Source organism: Carassius gibelio, chromosome B5 (genome assembly GCF_023724105.1).
Source record: "Carassius gibelio isolate Cgi1373 ecotype wild population from Czech Republic chromosome B5, carGib1.2-hapl.c, whole genome shotgun sequence".
Classification (NCBI taxonomy): Eukaryota; Metazoa; Chordata; class Actinopteri; order Cypriniformes; family Cyprinidae; genus Carassius; species Carassius gibelio.
Genome location: NC_068400.1, coordinates 37,145,454 through 37,172,597, shown reverse-complemented (window position 1 = coordinate 37,172,597; position 27,144 = coordinate 37,145,454). Strand labels below are relative to the sequence as shown.

General features: G+C 38.2%; 1 protein-coding gene across 22 annotated transcripts in view; it reads right to left on the bottom strand.

The window, feature by feature from the left end:
- Positions 1-27,144, bottom strand: part of arvcfb (ARVCF delta catenin family member b) — a 183,376-nt gene that overhangs the window by 55,620 nt on the left and 100,612 nt on the right. For 13 of the 22 annotated variants that reach the window (XM_052555784.1, XM_052555783.1, XM_052555789.1 and 10 more), the window contains 3 exons: positions 4,167-4,325; positions 3,540-3,560; positions 1,733-1,849 (listed from right to left, as the gene is read on the bottom strand). In XM_052555784.1, the coding sequence (XP_052411744.1) occupies positions 1,733-1,849; positions 3,540-3,560; positions 4,167-4,325 (297 nt within the window). Of the gene's footprint in view, positions 1-1,732; positions 1,850-3,539; positions 3,561-4,166; positions 4,326-9,393; positions 9,424-27,144 lie in introns of those variants that run through there. The other 9 variants (XM_052555795.1, XM_052555804.1, XM_052555797.1 and 6 more) reach the window with 3 other exon arrangements.

The window sequence follows — 27,144 nt, the reverse complement described above, 5'->3', positions numbered from 1 at the left end:
TGTTTTTACAAGACTTGTCAACATTAAATACAGTCCAGATGTAATTTTAGATTTTTTTATTTTTTTATTTTTAGAAATTATTTTATTCAGCAAGGATGCATTCATCAAATTCTTTTAACACACCCTTTAGAGGAATCTTTAAGTAAACCATTACCCCATACTAAGAGAGAACAGTGTACATGACAACAGTAAATCAATCAACATAAGAACTGCCACCAGACTACATGGACCTGAGTGATGCTCTGTGTCTATCACAGGGCGCTGACGTCTTTATGACTCAACTTAAATAAATCACTATTCCCCTCTGAGTGCTAATCCAGTCCCTTATTCTACAAAATGTCTGCCTGTCAAGAGGATGGAGTGCTGCTGCTCCTGAAGGTTCAATGCTGATACAGAAACCAATATGCTGCTCAGTGAATTCCGCAAAGCAATTAATTGGCTATTTTGTCCATGGCTGTAAATTTATCTTGGAAATTAATGAGCTTGATAAAAATTAATCATCATTGGAGATGAACCACGATTGCGTGAATTTGTATGTGAACCCTTACAAGCCACATGGCCAGTTGTCAGTGCGTAACATCACAAAGGAAGTGCCTATGTCTAAAGGGAGGGAAGATCTGTAACCACAGTCACAGCTATTTCACTGTTACAGACCTCAGTATGGGTTTAACTAATGGAGTATGCAGCTTTTTGGGGAGCTGCAGTTAATTTGAACAAACATTAAGATCAAAGCAGCGATCTCACTGTTGGCAATTTAACTGGGAGACATCAACAAACTGCTATACAGTTGTTTGGAAGTAGACATTTACACTCGATTGCAGTATCCAACTGTATTTATGAGGTGAATTACATGTGCAGCTGTAAGGTGAACTGTCTGCACTCCTACTGGTTGTTGTCAGTGTTGCTTCCTTGTTGCATCGCCAACTGTCTCTGTTGCTCATGCTGCCTCAAACTGGCAACTCAAAATAAATGACTAAATTGCTCCGTTTCTTCAAGTCGCTGTCAGTGTGAACACCCCTTAACACCCACACATGAAGTTAACATGTTAAAACAGACACCAAAGTGAGATGCAGAAATCATGCTTCAACAATGAATTTTGAATTGGGTTCTCCTTATAATCTTTATTTGATTTTTCTTGATAAATGCCTGAGAACTTGCATTAAATAAATGTTAATTTAAAAATGTGTGTGTGTGTGTATATATATATATATATATATATATATATATATATATATATATATATATATATATGTATGTATGTATGTGTGTGTATTTAGATGAACATTTTTTAAATCAAATTTCCCTGTAAAAATGCATATTTACAGTATACACATATATACTGTGTGTGTGTGTGTATATATGTATATACAGTATATATACAATAAGTTGCTTTAAATGGATTACTGAAATTGTGTGTGAAACATGGTCGAGTTTAAAGATTAAAAAAAGATAGAAGTACACTGAGGCTTATATTTAGACTGAGCTTAACCACCAAGGCTACTGTTGCACTAATGAAAGGTATCTATCTGCAGACATGGCTGTGTTTACTAATGTTCGCCCGTTAAAAGGTGCATGCAGGCGTCATGGACAGATTTTACAGTTCTATATAGGTTTTATGATCTCCCTGGAATTTAGTTTTACAGAGCGCTGCCACACCAGCTGTGAGTTACAGACACACTTAGTGAGATGAAAGATAGGAGGCAGAGACACAGCAACCAGAAGCACTCTTTACAGGTTTTGTTTCTGATGGTGTTGGTGTAGATGGAGGTGCGGGAGTAGATGGTTTGGACTGTGTCAGGATCACTGGCTTGAAGGTTCGGCGTGTGATGGTTTTAACCACCTTGGTCACCTACAGTGAAAGTATGTTAGTTCAGGAGGCATGAGTTAGAGAAGTATACAGCGATATGGAAACGTCAAGTCTTATAACAAAAATGAAAGGGAAACAGTTAAAGAAATTTTCCCTTGAAGCCTTGTTAATGAGTCCAGAACACTCCAAAACACAAACTGGGCCAGAGAATTAATTTTTGATGTGAATTATCTGGCCTAAGCAAGAAAACATAAGAATGCCTTTGAGACAAAATATTGTTTTTATTGTCTCATTTTGTCCCTCACAAAAGAGTAATTCCAGGATTTAATAGAACATTTTAATAGAAATCATTTAATAGCAGGAGAAAGCTGGACGGTTTTCAAGAGGAGAAAACACAGAAGCAGAGAAAGAAACATCCAAGGCTTCTACACATAAGCTGTTTAACTTTTCAACTAAAGAAATGCTCAAAAATTTATATTTTAGTTGGCTACTAATTTTATTAGACACGATTTTAAGTAACTTTTGTAGTGACTGATTGAAGCAAATTAATTCATCAATATCTGTTTTTCATACAATTCAATTTCTATCAGTAAATAAGCATTGCAGCTGTAATATTTTCTTGGCTATCTCTACAGCTCATCTGAATTTGATCAAGATCATTAGATGTAATGAAATGCAGCGGTTTCTTTAGGAAGTACATTGATGCTGACTGTGAATGTAAAGGTACTTCAAATACATCCAGAGCTCTGCAGCTGGAGCTGATGTATTTACGTGACTATAAGCTTGTCTCCGCAACCCCAATATCAGCCCAAATACAACAACATGTGACAAAAGGACCTACAAATCTGTACACACATGCCCCTCACACTCTGTGATGTTATTCCTTGGTGCGTTTCACAGGTTTGGCAGTGTGTGAGTGGTGTAATGGTGAGAAACAGTGCAGCAGTAAGACCATACTTTACCCTTCACTTCCTCCCACTTTGCATCAACTGTCAGTTGTGTTACACTGTAGGACAGAGCTGTTTCTACGTGAACATTAGTTAATGCTAATAGTTGTGCATGCATACAGCTACTTGGTTTCATGTGCACACTGATTTTGTATGTATTTTACTCTTTACATAATCCCTTTCTCATAAATTTACACGCCCTTTGCAGAATGTGTAAGATGTTTTGAAAAATAAGTGATCACAAGTCTTTTTTTTTTTTTTGGTATAGCCTCAGAAACATATTTATAGCTGTAATGTAATCAAAGTAGTGACAGATCTTTTCTTCTAAATTGTGAAATACATTGGTGAAAAAAAAACAATAGGGTGGGGGCTTGGTTTAATGGAGGTAGATTCAAAATTTAGTTTCATTGTTTCCATAGCAACGAGAAGCTGTTAGCACTCCTTTCTTACAATATGGCAAAATAGCTGTCCGTTTATGTTATCATCACTGTCACGATCATCAGGGCAGTATTTCTTTTAAATGCAATTTGTATGATCTCTCAATTTTTTATTTATTTATAAATGATAAACATTTGGCAGAATCTGCAAGGGGTATGTAAAGTCACGAGCAGGACTGCAGCGGTAAAGGGCGTTAAGAGGTGACCGCTCTGCCAAATGAAGCTTTATGCGGTGATTTCAGACTAGCGCTGAGATGCTGTGCATTGCTGAGCTTCAATGGGCACAAATAATGGTGACTGACAAGAGGTGTGTGAGAAAGCGTATGTGAGGGAAAGAGTTGAACTCACCTTCATATTAGTCACATTGTCCTTTTACAAACAACAAAACAAAAGCAAAGGCAAATCAAGACCATGTGGCTTACAAAACTACAACATGAATCGATCTAAACAGAGCTTTTACTATTACTGAGAATGTTTCTCTTTAGAATATTAGGAGCAACATTTTTTTACTTTTTAGCTGTACTTTTTACTTTTTCACGCGTTTTGTTGTATGTTTTTGCAAACTCTCTCAGGTTCAATACAGCTAAGCCTTGTTACTGGTAAAGAGGCACTAGTCTGCCATGTTAATCCCTCTGTCTGATCACTAAAGAGCTGATTGGGTGAAATTAAACACCAGCTTGTTCTAGAACCCTCTGACTACTGTAAACCACATCGAAACATCTCTCTCTATAATTTAAAATCTTATGCAATGCATGAATATATTCAGTAACATCTGACATTAAGCCTATTTCTTAAGCCTTTAGGTAAATATAAAACAGCTAATCTCTTAGGAGTTTTTCTATTTCTTTGTAGTACCTCATTAAAGAACATCAGCATGAGATGCTGTGAGCATGAATGAGCACTTGTGTGCATTTGCATATCTAATAAAGTCAAACAAAAGACATATGAAAACGTAGCCGATGTAAGCAGGAGTACCTTAGTCTCTGTGCGGCGTGTAGTCCCATCATCTGAAGTAACCACAGAAACATGAGAGGTGGGTGTGCCGGGGTCTTCCTCTATGGTTACAGTCTCCTCCACAACCTCCTGGGGCTCCTGCATCATGGCCAGGGATGTCTGGTTACTGGGGCTCTGCTCCTGTGGGACAAAGCAGAGGGTGGTGGTTCAAGGTCAGAGGTCACAGCTGTGGGATTAGCTGGGTGTTCAGGAAAACCTTTTTAGAGCTTTTAATAATAGATGAGGGAATATTTTAATATCGCTAATCCTTTCTACTCATAAGAGTGCACATAGCAAAGGAATGACTTGAGCAGGCACTCAATGCAGTATAGTGAATGTGCTCAGAAGCTGCCTTTTATAATGAATCATTGAAGAATACTCATGAATTTCAGAGTTAATGATGAATCAGTCTGACAGTAGCAACATTTGTTCCAGAATCAACTCGCTGAACCAAATCAATATGACACACATTTCAGAGATGTCCGTATCAAAGTGAAAGGGTATAAATAAGAGGGTTCAATATGTTGGTTGAAGAATAAATGAAGCTCTTGAGACGTCATGTCATCAGGCAAGATGGTAAAAAACCAACATACAAATAATCAAAGATTAAATGCTTCCTGAAGCTATAGCGCTTGTTAATGAAATTATGAAGCAAAGTGGTTGAGGCAACTGTAGAAACACTACAAATAAAACAAAGAAACAACAGCAAACACTAGAATCAGTCTGGGGAGAACTTGTGTGTGTGTTGGCAGAGGCCACAGGAGGGCCGCTGAGGGATGATGCCAGAGGTAGCCATTTGTCTTCCATCCATCTTTGAATGCATTAACGAGCAGGCAGTTTTTCATTGATTAGCATAGCGGAAGGCTTCAAAGTCTGCGCCTGGGCCAAATTGATCCATAGCCTGTCTTGCTAATCATTGACTTCTAGCCTTTCATGTGTCAGTATCATTTCTCTGCGCTGGCAGTTCGAGCGGCTGCCTGTCCAACCTCAGAACTATATTCTTCTAAGAGAAACTAAAGTCAAAAGAAACTTTTTCTTCCTTCTGGAGTGATTACATTTTAATTGTTCCATTAATTGGCCTAAGACAGGACTGTCAGTACATGAATCGATTGAAACCGATGATTGATGAGGATAAAAAAAACCATCTCATCTGAAGTGGCTCACTCCTAATAGCTGAGTGCCACATGGATTATGCAGGCGTACCGCACAGAAACAAAGCTTTGATTAACTTTCTGACAGCCCAGAAGCAGACTTGAGCAGAATTCAATATGAGAAAGTAATGAGAGACTTTTAAAGAGCCTATTAGCACCCCTGTGAAAGCACAGATAAATATGCCTCTTTTCAGCATGGATTTTTATATGGGAATCATGGCATAACATGACAAATGAAGACTGAAAGTATCTGTTTCTAATGACATTATGTTAATAAGAATCGAAGCAGGGTTTCGGTTCCACACATAAGTTGGTTGCAATTCATTGCAATTTATTGTCAGCCTGAAGGAGCAAAATATAGTGTTAATCTTTTCTTTGTACGCAATTACAAACACTGAAAAATAGTTCTCAGTGATATCTTTTAAACTCAGGAATTCTTAACAATATTCTTGGAATTGTCAGCTATCTGTAAAACATTAATATTAACATTAAGGGATACTTTTCTTTTCTTTTTTCAGAAAAAGCTTTGAAAACTAAAACAAATTCCAAAATTGTTGAAGATAAACATTCAAAAAATAAAGAAAAAGGCAAAGAAAATATCTCTCTGGGGACATTATTGGTTAAATTATCACGATACAGAGGCTACATCAAACCTCCAGGCACTGTCTAGAAAAGGTCGTCCCACAAAACGAAGAGGATACCCTTGGGAACAGCTTCAGAGAGCCCAATGATCACTTTGAAGGAGCTACAGAGTTCAGAAGCGCAGAAGAACAGAGTTTAAGGCAATTAAGAGTGAAAATACTTTGTGATACTTCAAGATATATTATTTGAAATTTAGTCACTCATACGCAATCTTGCTTCTAAAGTAAGACGACCTTGTTTTGAGGACATTCAGATATTCTTGCTGAAAAACAAGATCCACATACTGATTACTTATTTATTGTTTACCATTAACTGGCAATCTCTTAGAAATCCTTTAAAGCACTGATAGGCTTTTTCTTTACTACTATAAAAGTTCCTTACATTTGAACCTTATGATCAGCACAGTACTGCCACCTACCCAAACAGGAACCCTTATAGAAATATACAAAAGCAAAAATGAATAGACAGCTGACCATTACACCAATACCTTTCAGGATGTAAAGGTTTAATGTTCACAATGCAGCCATCCATGATGTTTGCTTTTCCAGTGAAAATTCCCCTTAAATGATAGGGCAAAAACCCATAAAAAGTCTCCTCAGTCAGGGGACAGAGATATAGGCCAAAAAGGCAGGCTGGGGATTTTGACACCAAACCGAGCATCATTCAGTAGCGTCTTTATCACGGATGATCCGCACCGCATGGGGGAAATCTGCTGCCACAGATAGCAGCTTTGCCTCCATGACAACTACACAGGTGAACTCCTGAACCCACCATTGCATCTGTGTGTTTTTGTGTGTGTGCGTGCATAGCGTGTCTTGCATAACTGAGAGAGGAGTTTCTGGGCAACCCAACGGGCTTTAGAAAATGAGCCTCTTTTTAATGCGTTCTATTTTTAGAGAGAAAGGAACACTTATAATTCCTTTCTTCTGGAGAAAAACAGTAGACTGACAATAATTATAAACATCTGGAGCATGTCTAATACATTAATCCCAGGTTTCTTTACACTTCCTTCTTATGGTAGTTATGCATGTAGTAAACGCTTCAACGTGAGAGTCTCTGAGCACTGAGAACAGATTTAAAGCTGTGGGAGAATCGGGTGTTCCTTAGCAACATGCCAAAAACCGATTGTTAACAAGGACTTTGTTAAGGAAACATGCTATAGAAAAACCAAGACTCCAGTTCACTGGGTTTCTGCACAGGAAAAAATACAGAGGCCCTTTTCATGAGCATTATATCAGGTTTCAAAACCTCTTGTGTCGAAGCTGCACATAATTGAGGGTTTGGTAATTGCACAGCATGGTTTCTTACGCAAAAGAAATACCAGGTGGGTTTTAATTTCATCTCTTTTTTTTCTGGCTAGGAGTGACGCGGAGGTGTGTGAGATAAACATCAGTCTTCCACAATGGCAAATTGAGACAGAGCTGAAGAAGATAACATGGGCCGGAGCAAAGAGAGCAGATAGTCAAATTAGAAAAACGATTGGCAATTAAAAAGCTTCTGAATAGTGGATTTAGTCTACTATCAGGCCTGTCCCTGATCCACACTGGATAAAAAGACCACCCGTCTGAAGCATTTGTGTTCTCCACACCTCACAACAACTAACCAATGCCTTTCCAATTTCTCTAAGGGTGTAATTGTTTTGTTTTTTTACCTTTGATGCATAATCTAGAAATATAAAGAGTGAAAATTAGGATTGGAGATTAGAATCTCATACAACTCTTAATACAGCTGCAGTATTTATTATGCCTGTTGAGTACACTATGTAAGTTTTCTAGATGCACACATTAAGATAAATCTTTTTTAACAAAAACTGTACTTCTGTCAGGACCAGTGTCCTAAAAATGATTGCCACTTAGCATAAAGTTTGGTTTGGTGGTTCTGTTGGGGGTTCTGTTCTGGGCAAAAACTCCCTGCCCATCCATGCAGCCTGTCAAGAATGAGCAGGGAGAGCAGCAACTATAACCCCACCCACCCAGGGTAAAAAGAACAGAAAAAGGCAGATAACATTAATGTACTACATTATGTATCACATTATTCAAGAAAAAGGAGTCTTATTCAGCAAGGAATCTCAGAAAGCCAAGTCCTGACTGTGGCGAAAGGAGGAGTTGGGGATGAAGGAGGGTAATTTGCTCCTGAGCAAGTGGAAAAGCTGCTGAATAATACTGACTAGAGCTTATATAGGAATGCCACGATTGGCATCGTATTCCTATAAGTAGATGTGCTAAGCTGAGAATCAGCTGATGCAAGCTTGACTCATGTGAGCTGGCAGAGCTAACGCTAATGAAGCAGCTGAACCAGCTAACCAAGGTCTTTAGATTCACTAGAAACTTTTAGGCAAATGTGTGATGGAGCTAAAATCTGCAGGAAGTTGGCCCTCCAGGAGCACAACTGGACACCTCTGCAGGGGTACATCTCTGCCTGTTAAGCCCCACCCACCGATTCATGCATGTAGTGCAAACAAGATAAGCAAACACAGGTGACATAAGATGGCTCAGAGGAAAAAAAAAAAACAGGAAAAACACAGTCTTTGCATTGCCTTCCTTCTCATCCCAATGTTAGGAAAAAGTGAGTGAACTTTATTTTTTATTAAGATCCAGACCATGTCAGTAAGAACTGAGTACTTATGCATTTTCAACATAATTCACAACAGCATCTATGGAGGATGTAGGCTGTCAAACATAGACAAGTGTTAGCCAATCATATCAGAGGGTGTTTACTTCAGAGTCTAGAATCTGCCATGAGGGTGGTCAAAACCGGACAGAAAATAGAAAGTATGGTTTTTGTTGTAATTCGACCTCAGAGGACAGTACAAATTAATAAAAAAAGGCAGTTTGTGACCCCTTTAAAACATCACATACTTGCTGTCTTTGTAAATTGTTGAGTAAAACTGGCCATCAAACAAAACCAGACTTTCAAGTAATTCTGAGCACATCAAAACTCAAGCAAGACCAAACATTTTGTTGATAGGAGACACATGACAAATTAATACATTTTGTGAAGTATCAAATATCAAACATGTCTAATATGCTCTGACTGGTTGAAATCATACTACTGTATGTGCCCATCATACACTACACAATTTTCCGCGAAATCTGAGCAGACTCATCTGACAAATCAGGCAAAAAGTTGTAAAGTGCATCACTGCCTTTAGATTTGTTTGTCTTTAATGAATCTTTCCCTGTTTCACTAATGTTTTACCAACTATTTAAAAAAAGGAAAAAAAGTGTATACACAATGTACCCTGCACAGTATCCATTCATAGTAAGCTAGCATCCCACTGAACAAAAAACGTCACAAATTTTGTTTAGATTCATTAATAGTTTCATAACCGTTTGCACAGTGTGCGAGTCACCATCAACTAACTTAATATCCCTTCGGAGAAGGTCAGAATGAAACAGAGAAGATTAGTTTCTCACCTCCACTTTGTTCATTATAGTTGCCATGCATCACCTGGGCCACAGCCTCACAGTCAGTAATGCATCACGCTCTGGCTAACAGGATTTCAGACCTCACGACAGCAATCATCTGTAAGATCTTACACAATTAATCCCTCTGCCAAGAGCGTTTGTATAACCTTGGGTCACACCAGTTTCCCATCAACTTTTCTGCATCCATCTTCATGACCGAGAGTCACACCTGCCATGCCAGGATGCGACAGCGAGCAGGAACTGGCTTTCATTTCACTGCACTGCACTTGTGGAAAATTGAGCAAATAAATCAGACAATCGAAAAAAACCAAATAACTGAAAAGAAGGCACACAGATCTCCTCCAGATGATGGAGCGGAAGTTAAATGGAGGAGGATAATTGGTCGGAGGGGACACAATAAGTGAGCGAAAGCTGCTGAAGCCTCGAGTCTGAGTGCGGCCCGCTCAGGGGCAGCTCTGCTTCAGCCAGGCCTGAGCCAACGGATAAATGCGTCCCAATGGGGCGGAATGATGCAGGAGGAGGGGAGGAGGGGTCGGGCTATGGCATTCCACAGACAGCCTCAAGTAACGGATGGTCAAAAGCACTCAGTGACGACGGCTGGCAGATAAGCTTGACTAAAAAAGGGATGGAAGGACGAGGGATGAAAGAGAAAAGGCGAGGTAGAGAAGCTAGTGGGCTGTTATGGCTCTGCTAATCTCTTTGTCCTCCCGAGTGATCCAGTGCCAAATCTCCATCCTCTCATCGGTTCTGAACACGGGGGCCTCATTTTAGACATTCCTCACACTTCGGCCACAGCCATTTCTCTAACAACAGCTTTGGAAAGCCGTTCTCTCTCTCCCTTGGCCACCCCTTTTGTTCTTTTGTTCCAGATTCCCAGGTCTGGATGACAAAAAAAATGGTGAAGAACCTCAAAGCAGACCCTCTTTGAAAAAAAAATTGTATTTACTTTGCGAAGCACAACTTTTTGTATAGCACAGGTTTTCAAGATTTGTTTGCATAATGACTAAAAATACACAATCTATGTGATTCCATTAACCCCCACCAGACTTGCTAGATTAAAAATATTTTTGCGATGGTAATTTTGAACATCTGGAAAGAATTAGTCACATATCCAAGTTACACCCTTCTGAAAGATTTCTGGCACAGCGTGGCTTTACAGCGAGGCTTGAAAAAGCACACAGTCGCCCGCACTCTCACACTTTCACTCATATAATTCAGCTTGCGGTCGGTGCTCCCTTTCTGGAATGCAACCCTGACAACACAGCCAGAGCATACATTACTTCTGTTTGCCTTTAAAACTTGGTAAATATAATAAGAAAGAAGCAGTGGTAAAAAAAGGACAATCCCCAAAACAAGAAACCTAAAACTTTTAAATAATACCAAAACAAACACAGAAGTTTGCTATATGTAAAACCTGTTAAAAAAATATACAATACAAAATTGTAAAAACAGATAATCAAAACATTACACTTCAATCAAAGGGTAAAAATAAAATAAAATAATAATTTATATTTACATTTCTAAACCAACTAATAACCTAACTAAAACAGATAATCAAAACATTACACTTCAATCAAAGGGTAAAAATAAAATAAAATAATAATTTATATTTAAATTTCTAAACCAACCAATGAACTAACTAAAACAGATAATCAAAACATTACACTGTAATCAAAGGGTAAAAATAAAATAAATTAATTTATATTTACATTTCTAAACCAACCAATAAACCAACTAACTAAAACAGATAATCAAAACAGTACACTATGATCGCAGGCTTAAAATAAAATAATATTTAATTATATATTTATATTAATATATAGTTAATAATATTTTAACTTTGCAGTCCAAGAGGGATAACATTTTGCATTACATCATACTACAGGAGGAGCAACGGTCTTGTAGTAGCTTCTTTGTTTGATTAGAGGATGTGAAAATGAGGGAGTAATGCACAGTGTCCCTGCAGTCAACCAACTTCAGGCTATTGCTATCCAGGGTTTCAGAGGGCAAGAGCCAATGTGAATGTAAATCAACAACAGCACCCAATGCAAATATTGTTTTTGTATGGTACTTCTGGCAGCCAGTCAGCAATGTGTTTTCTCCAGGGAGAGGCGCTGGGAGCCTTTGCCAAAAGATTAGTTCATGTGGGGTCTCCGGGCTGTGGCCATGTGCAGGGCAGGAAAGACATGTGTTTGACTTCCTCCTGTCACTGCTCTTGCTCCTGCTGTCCTGTTTGCTGCTTCTACCACTGAAGGTCCAGCTGTTAACAGATCAAATATCAGGCCTGGGGACCAGCCAGCCTCTGAAACACAGTCAGACGGAGGGCTGGATAGCGGCGGTGGGCCGTCATGGACACTTTAACAGACTGGGATGAGTGATTGCTCAGTTCACACGTTCTGTCTATCACATCCTTATCTCGTCCTAATGCGCAGCCATTCAGAAGTGATTAAATCAGCGATAGACTTTATGATTGCGTGTGTGTGTGCGCGAGTGAGCGGCTGCGTAAAGTCCCACCAGCGAGCAAGCTGCCTCTCTAACACATGCTTCAGGAAAAGGAAGGACATGCTGTCATGGAAACCTTTGATTAACAGCATGGCTTGTATTGTGCAGTCAGATAAAGGCTGTGTAATATATCCAGTGACTTGAGAGATGCATACACACAGAGCTCCGGGCTCAATGCAATCTATCCTACTCTGCCTTGACCTGTTTAAGGTGGTTATATTCTTCACAGTTCTAAATTTATGAAGCCTTATGCATCACATACGCAGATTTATACCAAATACTGTAGCTTTGTGTACTGGTCTTACAGTCATCCATCTCAGAGCTAAAACATTACTTACCCATGTCAAGGGCCTCTCAGCACCTGAACTATACTTCACAAATGCTAAAAGCGACTGGCATTTCATGGCCCATTGACTAATGCGTTGCAGTGCTGTTCAGTGTATGCATGCAGTGCGCGTCTGGAGCATTCAGGAAAGACGTCTGGGAGCTTGATCAACCATCTGCATGTTACGGCGTCACTGAGACGGTGCTGTGAAATCGAGGAGCGGCCGGACGATCCATTAGAGACACACTCGGTCCTGTCTGAGCCGCCGAGATGTGGCTATTCATACCTCAAGTGAAAGGCCCATCTGTAAGCAATATTCTCTCAGGATCCATATGAGCCCTAAAAGCACAAGCTACATGAAGAAACTGGATCTGATCCTTAGGGCTTTGGAGGCAGCGGAGGAGAAAAACTCCACGGCTTGTTGCTTGTATATTATGATACAAGATATTTGTCTCTTTCAGCAAACCAACGTGTCAAACAATGATTATTTGAAATTAATTGAAGTAAATGACTTGTCTAGAAGTCAATTTAACTTGTTCTTTATGTAAAACAAACTGTTTCAAAAACTGTAATGAATAATATATTATTATATATTGATTAAATTTATTACTTTATCAAAATCCAGTATAATAATATTGTGAAATATTAAAATGTAAAATTTATTTTTTATTTTAATAATATATTACAAAATGTTTGAGCACTCTTTAGTGTCACATGACTCTAACATGCTGATTTGTCATTTTGATAAATTTTATGCATCCTTGTTGAATAAAAGTCTTTCCCAATAAATAAACTAGTCTTACCATATTCTATTTTTGACCAAAAAAAAACCCTAAGATGAATATATTTATAAAAACATGATTTTACCCCCTGTGTGAACTGTGCATATTTTAAAGGTAACAGACTTCTAAATTCTCTTTGTGTTTGTCCATAAACTCATGCACATGTACAAAACAGAGTGGGTAATATAGTGTCCAGAGAATAGAAAGTGAAGAGACAGGCTGAAAGCAATGAGGCAAGATATAAAGAGATACGCACAGAGAAAAAGAGAATAAAAAAGATAGAGAGTTATACTGGGGCATCATTAGTTCTAATGTATTCCAGCCCACTGCCATTCAATTTCAGCGGCCCACTAGGAAGGTGTGTTTGATTAGTGGCAGATTGGATTTTGATTTCTGGAATATTGCCTCCTAATTGCCTGTTTAGATTTCTAATCATAGATTAATGGCACACAACAAAAGAGCTTGTGGATAATAAACCAATAGCTAAAGCGTAGCTAATTCATTCCCTCTACTCGGCTATGGAGAAAGAGCGTTCTTTCATTACGCAAAAAACAAAGGGCATTATTGTGCGTGACTTGCTTTTATAACAATCAGTCGAGTGTTGCACAAACCGTGACCTGTAAAACAAGGTCTCTATGAAAGTAGCACTGAATAAATGATCATTTCAGCCGCAGCTCACAGAAGTTACAGAACGACAACCAAATATTTCTGGAAATGTGCTAGAGAGACTGAGGCATCAATCATGTTTGTAAAAACAAAAACAAATCTATAAATGCAGCTGAGGTGAGACAGACCAGTTATGCTGGTATTGTTGTGACATCTCTTAATATCTCATGGAGCTACTTCTCATGTAGCCATAGTGTGAAGAAATATCAATAAATAAACCTACAGACAAAAAAAAGTTTTATTTATTAATAAATGGATTTAATCGATTGAATTACTAATTTTTATTTTGTATTTAATTTGATAATTTAATTACTGTTAATTAAGACTTAATATTCTACACATAATATGCTGTCTGCATGAAAAAATTAATATCTTTGATAAACTCGCTGCACAAGCAACTGATCTGAATTATTTTCAGGGTCAGAACATTCATTATCTGATGTTCCAATAAGATCAAAGTGATGTGACATACAGCCCGGTATGGTGACCCATACTCCAAATTTGTGCTCTGCATTTAACCCATCTAAAGTGCACACACACAGCAGTGAACACACACCGTGAACACACACCCGTAGCAGTGGGCAGCCATTTATTCTGCGGCGCCAGGGAGCGGTTGGGGTTCGGTGCCTTGCTCAAGGGCACCTCAGTCGTGGTATTGCTGGCCCGAGACTCGAAACCACAACCTTAGGGTTAAGTAAATCTCCAAGAGATATCACAGCTGCCCACAGCCGGCCTGATATCAAACCCTCATTAATGCAGGAAGGAAGGGGCAGTACTGAGAAAGATTGCTTGTTTCTGGGAGTATATCTGTGCATACATCCATGTGTCATGTCCAGAGATTTCCGGCATGCTTCATCTAATTACAGATGAAATCCTGGAAGAGTTGACCCAACAGTTCAAACTTACAGCTGCCAAAACCATAGTTTCACTTCAACACCTCTCCATTCATGAGCCAAGTAACAATAAGACATCCAACATCTGATTCTTCTTTTTATAAATTACCAAATCTGAGCTTTCAAAGCTGTAGCACAAAAAAAAAAAAAAAAAAAAGAAAGAAAATAAATCAAATCACAAATCATGCAATTAAATGCCACACACTCAGCCAAAATAGAATAAGCTGAAATACTATGCTTACTCCAAGTATGATCAGCTAGAATTATTATTGTTTTTTTAGATAAGAATTGTAAGCACTGGAGCATTGTATCAGTCCAGGAAGGAAATGCTAGAGCTCTCGAAACGTTCCTGTCCTAACTGCCTGGACTTCCGCTCCACCCCTGCTGAAGAGGAAGTCAGTTAATCTGATTGTAATGAGAGTGTAAATTATAAACAAAATGACTCACTATAGAATAGTCACAACAAACATTTGAACAGCTTTGATGAGATACAGCTAGATAATTATGTCTATGTTCGTTCTGAAATGTGATGACTAATTCAGGATGGTGGTTGGAGAGTTTAGTCATAAGTAATACATCCGTCTGACATGTCGTTTTTAAATAGTGAATGAAGTAAGAGCAGGCTGGTGGATCTGCAACACGTTTTGGCAGAATTAAAGGGCTGCTACATCACTGTTCCACACTAAGTAAAACTGTGGTATTAAATGCAATAGATACAAATACAGGCATAAATATTATAATATTTACTAGTTCTGAAAGAAGGTGTATGCTCAACAAGACTTTATTCGATCAAAAATCCAGTAGAAACTGCAATATTAAAATACTAGCCTACATTTTAAAATAATTGTAAATTTTAAAGCTGAATTTTCTTACAGAAACTGAAAAATTTTTAAACCTACTTTCTGCAAATGTAATAGCCTTTACTTTCACTTTTGATCACTTAATGCATTAATTCTGGGTAAAATTTAAATTAATTGAATTTACACAAATCTCACTGATCCCTATCTTTTGAACATTAGAGTATCAATTATGCAGATTAAGGGCTTTTAATTTTTTGATGCCAAGGACCCATAAATATGATCTTGTTGCAAGGGACCCCTTCTTAAAATAATATATAATCTGTATTTTTAATTTAATGCATGAATACTCATTTATCTTATGCGAAAAACAGTAAGTGTGATCTCATAAAGACATTCTTTTTAAAATGAAATACCTGTATATAATGTATATACAGGCATCTTATTAAAATTATAATTCATATGAAAGATCATACAGTTTTGAAATAACCTGAGGATGTATAAATGATTACAGACTTTTTCATTTTTGGCTGAACTATCGCTTTAACCTGAATTGGCCTGTGTCCAAATTAAAGCCGCCAATCCAATCTATGTGCAAATCAGCTCTGAGGTTCTCTCTAATTTTCTTTGAAATGTACAGCCTACACAATTCTGACCTTCTTGAAACTTTTGTCTGGTCTGAACACATACGACATTCAGAATTCAGAAAGGATTATATAAATGAGAGACTGAAGAGGTCAAAGTCAAGAAGGTTCCTATAACTTGCACACTAGTGTGAGACACAGAACTTGTCTTACCAATGTCTTACAGTTAAGCAGCCTCATTAAAAAAAAAACTACTACAGCGAAACGTGCAAATAGTTCCTCTTTGACCATACAAACTCATTTCCTGTTTATTTTTCTCACGCGATTATTTTCTCTTCAGGGCAGTGAAAGTGAACTCACAAACGTAAAATCTATATGTCAGCACAGACATAAAAGGTCAAAGTGTGAAGTAATAGAGAAGAGCCACATCATGTGGGGCCACGTTGGGTAGTTAAAGCAATAGTTAACTCAAAAAAAATATTTTTTATGTTAAACAAAAGAAGATATTTTTAAGAACCAAACAGCTGTTGGTCCCCATTGACATTCATAGTAGGGAAAGAAATAATATGGGTACCATCAACTGTTTGATTACCAGCATCCTACAAAATATCTTCTTTTATGCTCAGCATACATGTAAGAAAGAAACTCCTACAGGTTTGGAACGATATAAGGGTGAGTAAATGATGACAAAATGTAAATTTTGGGGTGAACTTTCCCTTTAAGTCACACCAGCAGTGTTTATATATGCACCATATGTGTGGGGATTGTGGGTGGGGAGCTCTGCAAAACTAATTTGATTTCTCATAAAGGTCCACCTGCTCTGAGACAGACAGGAGGCAGACAGAGACATGTGGGGTGCGTCCTGTCCGCCCCCTCTCATTGCACTGACACTGACATGATTATGTTAATGTTACATCTTGAGTGGCACAGTCGACCACTTAATCTGTGCCAGCATTCTGCAAACATCTGTCCTTCTGTACACCTTAGACACATTTAAAAACAAGACTCTCACACAGCCTAGCAGCCATGTAACGACACTTCTCAATCATAGTAAAAGAACTAGCAACACAGGAGCTGCTTGGGTAACACAGGTTAAGGTTGGTCTGGCAGATCTGAGTAGCACTTATTAAAGATGAAGTATGTTATTTCTGTGCCACTAAAAGCACTAAATGAAATTACAAAAATAACTTGATTTATATTTTTTCAAAGAAACATGGTGGTGCTTGCCTGAGCTGAAACTACCAATGCTACGGTGCAGTTCATGCAGGTCCCTGAGTTTTCTAGAACATACTGTAAAAAGCTGCATACAAGAACCACATCAGCCTCTCTCTACATCAGCCTATCTCTACCAATCTCAACTCAATATTTTATGACTATGAATTTACAATGATCTTTGGGAATTAAAAATAACTCTAAAGGTTAAACATATTTTAAAAGTTATTTAATAAAATGAATGAATTAACATGAGTTTAAAAATATTTTATTCTTATCTAAATATTTTTCATCTATTTGCATGTTAAACTAAAAACATAACTTAAAAATACTAGTGTACAAAATTTTATATTGAAAAGTTGTTAAAAGGATTACATCTTTTAAATCATTTGACAAAATAGTGCATGTTAAACATATTCAAAATAAACATGCAAAAAAATATATCTTAATATTTTCCTTTTAAAATTATTTATGATGCTGACTGGTTGCATAAACTGCTTAGATTAGTCTTAAAAAGTTAGTCATCTAATTAGTTTTTTGAAAGACTAGTCATAACTTCTTAAAGTCTGTAACAAAAAGACAGATTGGATCATTTTGAGTCAGAAAAGTAATACTGATTACCTCTTGACTAACTGCTAGTTGGCCAAACTATTTCTTTAGACACAATCTTAAGATAGTGGCTATGTTTATACAACTGGCCTAGTGTGTCTTTAAGTAAAAACTTTAAATTCTAAAGTTTAAAGTATGCGGATTGCGTGCGGCTAGCTGGCAAGCTTAAACCAGCCAATACAGCTAAATGAGATGGGATAGAGCGCACAAGACTCTCTTTGTTTTTCTAGCCTCTCAGACACTGATATGTTTATCAGTCGGAGAATCTACCAAATTCTCAGTAGATCTGCAGCTTACCTGAACTCTTCCACCGTGGCGAACATTTCATATACAGCAAATTATTGGCTGGGATCCTGAGGAAACAACTCAAGCCAGAGATTGAAGTTTACAGTCTTCATGGCTCTAAAATTAGACACTCAAAATATGTTTGTCCAAACACAGCGGCTGCATTGAAGAGTGACAGGAGTGTTAATGTTTACTGAAGGAGCCTTAATCGTTGGAAAGTTCCCAAAAGCTTCAGGCGACTCAGTGGGATGGTCACGGACATGAAGCGCTGCCAAAATCCAATGGCATAAAATTTCGGACTCACTTAGATCATGGGCAGATATTATATAGAGAAAAGACAACAGTGCTTTGTTATGATATAGATGGATAATGGAACTTTCATAACCCTTGGCCATCTGCAGTCGACAGGCATAGGAGATGTGCCAATGAGATCTGCCAAAGTTTGTTCTAGCAGAACAAAAAACAATATCTGTGAGCTTTGTAAGATGAAACTAGAACTACATGGTGCAATAAAAACCAAAAGACTTCATATTGATATCAAATTGAATAAATCCAATATTCTGTCAAGGTTCTCTCAGAAAGCCTTCTCTCTAACGGGGATTAAAAGGGGGGGGGGGGGAGCAGGACAATGACTGACCGAGCATGCAATAAAAGATACTGAAAGCAATACTGTTTGAGAATCACTAAGAGCGCCGTGATAAAAGGCCGTTAAAAAATAATCAAAGAACTGCGTTGGAGAACACAAACACATCAACAGCAACCCTGGAATGCAACTGTATTGACAGCAAGGCATTAGGCGCTGAATGAGCTGTCACAACATAAATAATGTTGGCAAACCCTACAAACAAGCCAGGAAAATGCTATTAGGTCTGGGAAGGTCTGTTTAGTCTAGGATAAAGGCGGCTTTGATCTATTGGCAGCGCTCAAATCACTTCTGTATAGGCAACTCAATACAGTAGCTGGTCTTAATCCCACTCAAACGCAAGGGAGGAATATCTCTACACTCTCATCTCATTGGTTAAGGACAGCCAGAACCAATTTTTCCACTCTCTTCCCTTTCCCCTGCCTCCATTTACTGAAGAAGCACAGCATCAACAGCTATGCAGAAAGCCACACTGGACTCCTATTTTGTGTCTGAAAACAAGGCCCTCAAGTTAAATCCATGTTGAGAAGATTAAGAGGCTCTTCAGTGGTGCTTCTGCTCCATATGGCTTCAAGGTGCTTGCCTCTCTACGATCTGAAAGGGCTTGAAATGCCAAGCCAAGGGACTGGAGTACCTGTCTCTAGGAGACGAAGGAAATGCTGTCTATTTTCGGTTAAACATACATCAATGGCACAGAAATGGATTAAACTACGAAAAAGGTAGTTGCCTTGTGCTCTAGGGCTGATTTGTTTACATAAAGAAGGGTTTTAAAGTGCACTAAAATAACACATGGGAACTGATTCTGAGCAATTCTGGTAAAGTAAAATTACTAGTTCATCTGTCAGGAACTAGTCCCATATTAAAATTATTCTGGTCTCTAAACAGGGTTATCTTCCTTGATACTTTAGCTACATTATTCATATCATCAGATCCAATCTATACTATAAGGCTTTAATGGGTGCCACAACAACAACTAACAACAGATTCTCTATCATAGTGGAAGCTTTAAATAAAAGGCTAATCAGTTTGAATTGCCTCACCCAGCTTTCTGTTTCAATAAGAAATCAAAGAAAAGTGGATTCATCAAACCAAAATCTGAAGGAGTTATAGAGTCTGGATTCACCTTCAGGCTCAGAAAGCATGAAAGGGATCTGTCCTTTCGCTGGAGCACTATCTGACCCGTGAGATCTGTTTGAGGGATGCTGCTGGAAAAGCCTTGCATCAGTGAGCCTGTCTTCATCATTTCAACACTTCAGGTTTGGCAGCAATGCTGAAATCAAATGCAACTCCTTATCTTAGCCATAAGCTCTGACAGACAAGTGGAGAAGAGGATGATGAGCAGCCATTATCTGTTTTTCAGATGGCTGAATTTTAATCGATTCAAATGTAAGACTAGCACAACATACGCAGTGGAAAACACCCCATATGATTTCACTATAAATAGCTGCCATCACTCTCCTTCAGAAACGGGATTCTTCATTTATGACTCTACCACAGGCGCTTCCATACTCCTGCATATAGTACAACACGGCGCACGCAGGAAAATCAATTCAAACCTCATTTTACGTCTCTTAGCATTGCAGAGTCTGACATTCGACATCCTGTTAGTAAAATGGGTATTTTCCAAATCATTAACATGCAATAATGAAAAGCAGCTCAGGTGGAAAAGTGTTTCATATTGCTTCCACAGCTAAGGGCATTCTGCATTTGCCAAGAAAAATATTTGTAAATCACTGAATAATCGATTGTTTAAAGGAGATAAAAGCCCCTCACACTTCATTTCAGTAATATCTCTACTGTCTTCGGTGCACTTTATCTCCATGAAACATGACAAGAAACTAAAAAACTGGATTCTCTGAAAGCTTATATCATCCCCAGCTTAAATATTTGCACCATACCAGACGCTAAAAATAGTCTTACGCTAGAACCTTAGCTGGGGAGATGGTGTGTTATCCTATACTCAGAATAGAAGAGATGAGAGAGAATAACTGAGCAGGGGCTGCTGACCCAATTCAGCCCAAAAAATAGGCGAAAAGCAATGCTGTGGTGGGTCCAGTGTCAAAACCACATAATGTCTACACATTTATACATACATCCCCAGCACACACACACTGAGGTAGAGATATGCAGGTTTAGCATGGCATAACACTTCACCATCTGCAAAGTATGATAATTAAACAAAAATACATAAATGAATATAAAGAAATATAAATAAATAGATAAATGTTATAACAGGAAAATAAATTAAGGAATAAAATTAAAACTGATTTTTTCTGAATTTATATATATATATATATATATATATATATATATATATATATATATATATATATATATATATATATATATATATATATACATATATATATATGTGTGTGTGTGTGTGTGTGTGTGTATATATATATATATATATATATATATATATATTAGGGGTGTAACGGTATGTATTCGTACCGGACCGTTTCGGTACAGGGCTTTCGGTACGGTGCACGTGTGTACCGAATGAATGAATGCAATATTTTGTCCGCGGAACATAAGTACATTTTCGTGTTTCCAAATGAACATATTAAGTGGCGGTAGTCTCCGCGTTCAGCGCAAATCCCGCGCTGCAGCTGAAGGCTGGCGACACACTGGCTGCGTGGCGCGAGCGTGCGTTTCTGCTGCCTCGCGTTTTCTGTGTCTTTACACACCAGAATCGTGCCTGGCACGCTGCTGCTACTGTAGGTGACAGAGGGAGACCGCCGACAGACCAGGATCTTGTCTTCACGACAAAAATATCTATACTTCATGTTGAGTATAAATATAAAGACTACTGATAAAGGACACCGTCAACAGTATTGACGGCAAAATAGACTATGTTTGACAGGTGCAATATGCCAGTGTGTCACCGGTCTAAGGTTTTCAAAAGGCATCATGCTAGTGTGAACATCACTACAACTAGGAAAAAAAACGATTGTAATTCAAACGCAGCTCCCGTCGGCATTTAAACAGACCTTTGCTTTTAATTCCGATCAGTCCAACCCAATAATGAAATCTGAGCAGGTCTAAAAACTGAAAACTGTTGATGCTGCACTTTACACTTTGGAAAAGTTATATATATATATTTTTTATATGAGCAGGCCTACAACCTGGGATTAGTAATGCTGCACTGTAATCATAGTTATTTATTTATATTTTTCATTATATTTTATTATATGATATTGGTTTGAGACAGAGTATTTTATTTAGTGGAGAACTTTGTTGCAGTATTTTATTTCTTATTCTTTTTTTATTTTATATATATTTTATTAAAATGTATTTAAAAAAAGTGTAAACAAATTGTTTAAAAAAAAGTTTATAGTAATAAAAAACCTGCAGTTTAATGTTTGCATTTCTTTCCCTTACTGTACCGAAAATGAACCGAACTGTGACTTTAAAACCGAGGTACGTACCGAACCATGATTTTTGCGTACCGTTACACCCCTAATATATATATATATATATATATATATATATATATATATATATATATATATATATATATATATATATATATGCAGTATTTATATTTGCACTTTATATATACACACACACATACATTTTGTGATTTACAATACTGATAGATCTTGTGACTATAAATATCGTATATATATATTAACTTTTTATTTATTATTTTCAGCATTTATTTGTATTATGTGTAACTTATTAAATTATTCTTTTCTTTTTTATTATTTTATATTTATTTTAATATTTACTTATAATCATATATATATTATACATTTTGTGATTTACATTACTGATAGATCAGGATTATAATAAATAAAAAAAATTAATCAACAAACAGAACTACAGTGACATGGGCATCACAGATTGATGTATTTGTTAGCCAAAGAGTGTACATCAGGTGGGTCAGTATAATTATACTAGAAAATAACCATTAACCTCAGATTAGAATGTAATGCATATCTCCTAAGCGCCAAGTACGGTGCACCAATCAGAAGACTCTTTCTGACAGCGGTAATCATTTAGCACAGACCTCCATTGGGAAAGTGTAAGCCTGCTGGGGCTGTCTGTACCGTGGTAGAGGTGTACTCACGTTACTCTGCCCTCTTCAACTGCATCCATTATTCATTCTCATTAGCTTTTCATTTATTCTAGTTGCTCCTGGAGAGGTTCCTCTCTCTTTAGCCGAATCAAAGGAATGATACGTCCTTTATGTATCAGTGATGATTACACATGAATCCTGTATGTTAATACGTATTTCTAAACAAGATACTTCAAATGGATTTCTACTTTCAATCAATATATAGCATGTACCTGAACAGTGTGCTCTTTTGTCCCAGAAGTGGAGACCAAAAGCATGAGGATGAAAAGGCTTTCAAAAAGCCATGCAGGAACAGACAACAGTGGGGCAGCTGTGGCCTAATGGTTAGAGATTTGGACTAGTTGCCTGAAGGTCGCCGTTTCGGGTCTCGGTGCTGGCAGGAGTTGTAGGTGGGAGGGAGTAAATGAACAGTGCTTTTTTCCACCCTCAATACCCATAGGTGAAGTGCCCTTGAGCAAGGCACTGAACTTGCTCCCCGGTATGTGTGTGTATGTGTGTGTACAGCATATAGTTTGAAAATATTTACATGTATATATTTCGTTTCATATAATTAATATTATATATAAATATATTTAATATAAAACTTATCTTTTTGCATGTGTGCATGTGTGTGTATTTATATGTACATAATAAATATACACAGTACACACACAGAAATTATATAATGAATTGATGCAATTAATCATGATTAATCCCTAATATATAGCCTACTGTGTGTTTGACTGAAGAAAGAACATGAAGAAAGAGATAAGCACCTCTTGTGACTCATGAAACTAAGCCAAGCGAGACTAATGCAGGCCACGACGTGCACAAGAGGTCATTTTCACTGTCCCTCTGCACTGCTGTTACCAGAGTTTATGGCATAAATTAGCTCTAAATGGCCTCCAATAGAATAGTAGGCTTAATATGGGGCTCTGTTGAGGCAGGAGGTGGAGGTGTAGGAGAAGAATGGATTATACTCTTAAAGACTTTGGTAATGCAAACCAATATGGCTCACCTAGGTCTCTCTATCTCTATCTCTCTTCTAAAGCAGGGAAAGCAGATGTAAGAGCAGTGTCTGAGTGGTCTTACTGGATTAAATCTTTCTGTGCTACAGCATGACACAGCGAAAGTGAAGGTCTGTGAACTGTACTTTTTTTAAAAACTCTGAGAACTTCAGCATGGCCTCGATCTTGCTCACGCTGCATTTTAAAGAAAAATATTGCTGTTTGCCTCTTGAACTCTCTGCTTGACAAATCCACACCAAATCCTTACTCAAGCCCTTCTCCATCCCCACATAAACTCCAGACACACACACAAGGCACATTCTCAACCTTTAATTTTGGACGGCCAAGCGAGTGGATTGCCTTGCTGCGGGTGACCACAAACAATAGGCAGAAAGAAAAACAAAACATACCTCTATGTGATCAAAAGGGCTATAGTGTCATTTGAAGGTCCTAAACAATCAAGAGGAGAAACTCAAACCTCATATGATGAGGTGGAAGGGTCTCTCTGTCCTGGTGGGAGAATGCTTGTTATACATGGCACTGATTTTCTTTCATCTTAAGGTCGTTCCTCAGTGTTATCTCTACGTGTGATACTTCATCCATAGCTGGAAGCAGAGATGAAAGCTTTCTTGCCCCTTACAAACAAGAGCAAATCATGATGTTACACCTCATTAACACAAGAAATGCAGAAGGGATAAGACCAAACAAAATAATTAAACAGTACTAGATTTATGATGCTCGTCCATGTTAAAAGTCGCCATCATGATGCTAAGGGATTCTCCCTAGAGCCTTCTGGGTGGCCCCAAGTCAAAAGACCCTACCCCCAAGTCTTCATATGGCTATGTCTATTATTATTCACAGCAACAACCCGAGCTGAAGTTTAATATTTAGAGTAAGTATGAGCAATGGTAATGAAAAGGCTAATGAAAAATACTGCTGAACGAACAAATAAGAGAGCGGCAGTTATCCCGGCAACATCGGTCAGTGGTGCATATCTAGTCAAGGTTCATTAAACAACCTTGTGTCAACGCTGTGGTTTGCACCATTGTTCCTTCTGAACCCCAGTGTGAACAAACGGCTCATACATCTACAGCAGAAATGGATGACACGAGCAACAATACGGAGCAAATGCAGCTAACAGCATATGACAGCTTCCCCCCTGCAGATCTGAACTGCTCTATTGTTCAACCTGTTTGCTCTATTGTTTCTGTGACTTATGGAAACTCTCCGGAGTGAGCGGAGTAAGACTGTTTAACAGTGTGTTAATGTTAAACTGATGATGTTGTTCACTCATAAGTTTGCTGCATTCATCACTCACTTTATTAATATAATATAATATAATATATAATGTGGATTCCTGGGGGTTCCTGTAAAAATATATATTTATTATCTTACAATTTAAATGAACTAAACTCAAATAAATTAATAACTATCAAATGTATATTTCATTCTCTGAACATGTTACTTGTGTGTTTTTGGTAACCAGTGATGCATTCCCCAAAAGTTCCATTGCTACCAACAGAGATCAATGCTTTTGGGAAATGCACCCCAGAATGTAAACGCATTCTGAATTAATCTGAATATGTCTGCAGCAACATTAAAACATTGATAAAATGCTGTAGTGCATGAATCTTCCAAAACCCAGAAAAAAAAAACACCCAGGAAATCACAACCCCTCCCCAAACTGCTAATCTGGCATGCCTGTATGTGGTGACTAGCACACGCTAAAGAGCTGTCAGAAGACATCATTAATCCCCCAGGACCACCACAGACAGATGGCATGATGGAGAACAAGCAAGCTACTTATTCACTGAGCACCATCTCCCCCATTTATTTCCTCATAAAAATGAACAAAACTGAACATAGCTTAAACTGGTCCTGGAACAGTAAAGACCTTTGCCAAGAGCTCAAGATCAATACTCAACCCCCAAACCTAACCTTCCCATTTGAGAATATCATTAGATAAACCTCCTAAAGAAAACTGCAAATGTAACAGACCAGAAAGTGGCACAAATAACCACTCATCCGGAGGCCATGTGGTCCACTTTAGTACAGCACAATATTGCAGATGCAGGGGCGGGATTTAAGGGACATGACCTCCCCCTCAAGGCCTCTTATCTTATCAGTGGGGCACAAAACAGTCTATACATTACTGTCAATGTAGCCTGAAGACTTAATAAGGACAAGTGTGAACTGAAGGAAGTAATGGGACAGTAAGGGGGGAAAGAGGGAGCATTGAACTTGCATTGAAGCTCTTAATCGATCCATGCAGCCAACAGTGGGATAATGTCTCTTAAAGAAGGCAGAGCACAGTTAGTCTATCAATCTGAGGCAGTTACAACAGCTTCAGTGTGAATGAGAGGATTTCTTAGTCAAAGCTGTTTACATGCAGCATATCGTCTCTCAACAGCAGCCCTGTTGTAAAAATATTTCTACACAGCTGAAAAATCTATTCCGGTCTATTATTGATTTCACTATCACTTTGACGTCCACTATCACGCTCTATAGTGAACTGCCGTGACCATCCAAGCTGGACTAGACTGTGTTATGTGTGTGTGTATTTCAGTTGACGGGCCGAAAAAAGTGAACTAATGAAACAAAAGCAAACACAGTGGTACAATGTTGTCCGCCAGCATCCAGCAGGCCAGTGTCATTAATCATGAGATCCAGGGGCAGAGGGCTCTTCATCCAGTGCTGTTACCATGGCAGACCCTGCAAAAGTGTCACATATGCACCTTTCCCTCTTTCCTATGGCCTCACTGGCTGGCCACCAGCCAATTACAGCCTTTATTCATAAAAGGGGGGCAACATACACAAATACTGCTTAGCACATGCATTTTTACCCATATATATACTCTTTCACCATGCCCACTCATCTCACTCTTATTCTCTTTTTTACATGCACATAAACAGTTGTTCAGACAGTGATGAGAGAGGAAGAGATTCGCCAGAGCTAGATATAGGAAAACCCATGCAATCTGAGATAGCAGTCTGGGGCTATTCCCACTAATCCTGTGTCATAACCTGTTATCCTCCAGGACACACACGCATGCACAAACACAAACACAGTCTCCGTTTCTGAGCGTCACTCTTCTGCCCTCTATGTTTACAGACAGGATTGTTGTGGCGCTATCATTCTAATCTAAACTATTTCGTTTTTTTTGCAGGCGTCCATACAAACAGAGAACTACAGGAGGATGGTCCACCTAACAAGCTAGAGGAAAAGAAACATGCCCAAACAAACAAGACACTGGGCTGAGTAAACAGGCACGGGAAAGGCATGGTGGTGCCACTGTGTGTGACTGAGAGAGAGGCCTGGGTTCTCATGCAATAGTTTAGCTGAAAATAAACAAGCGTCAACACACCTAGAA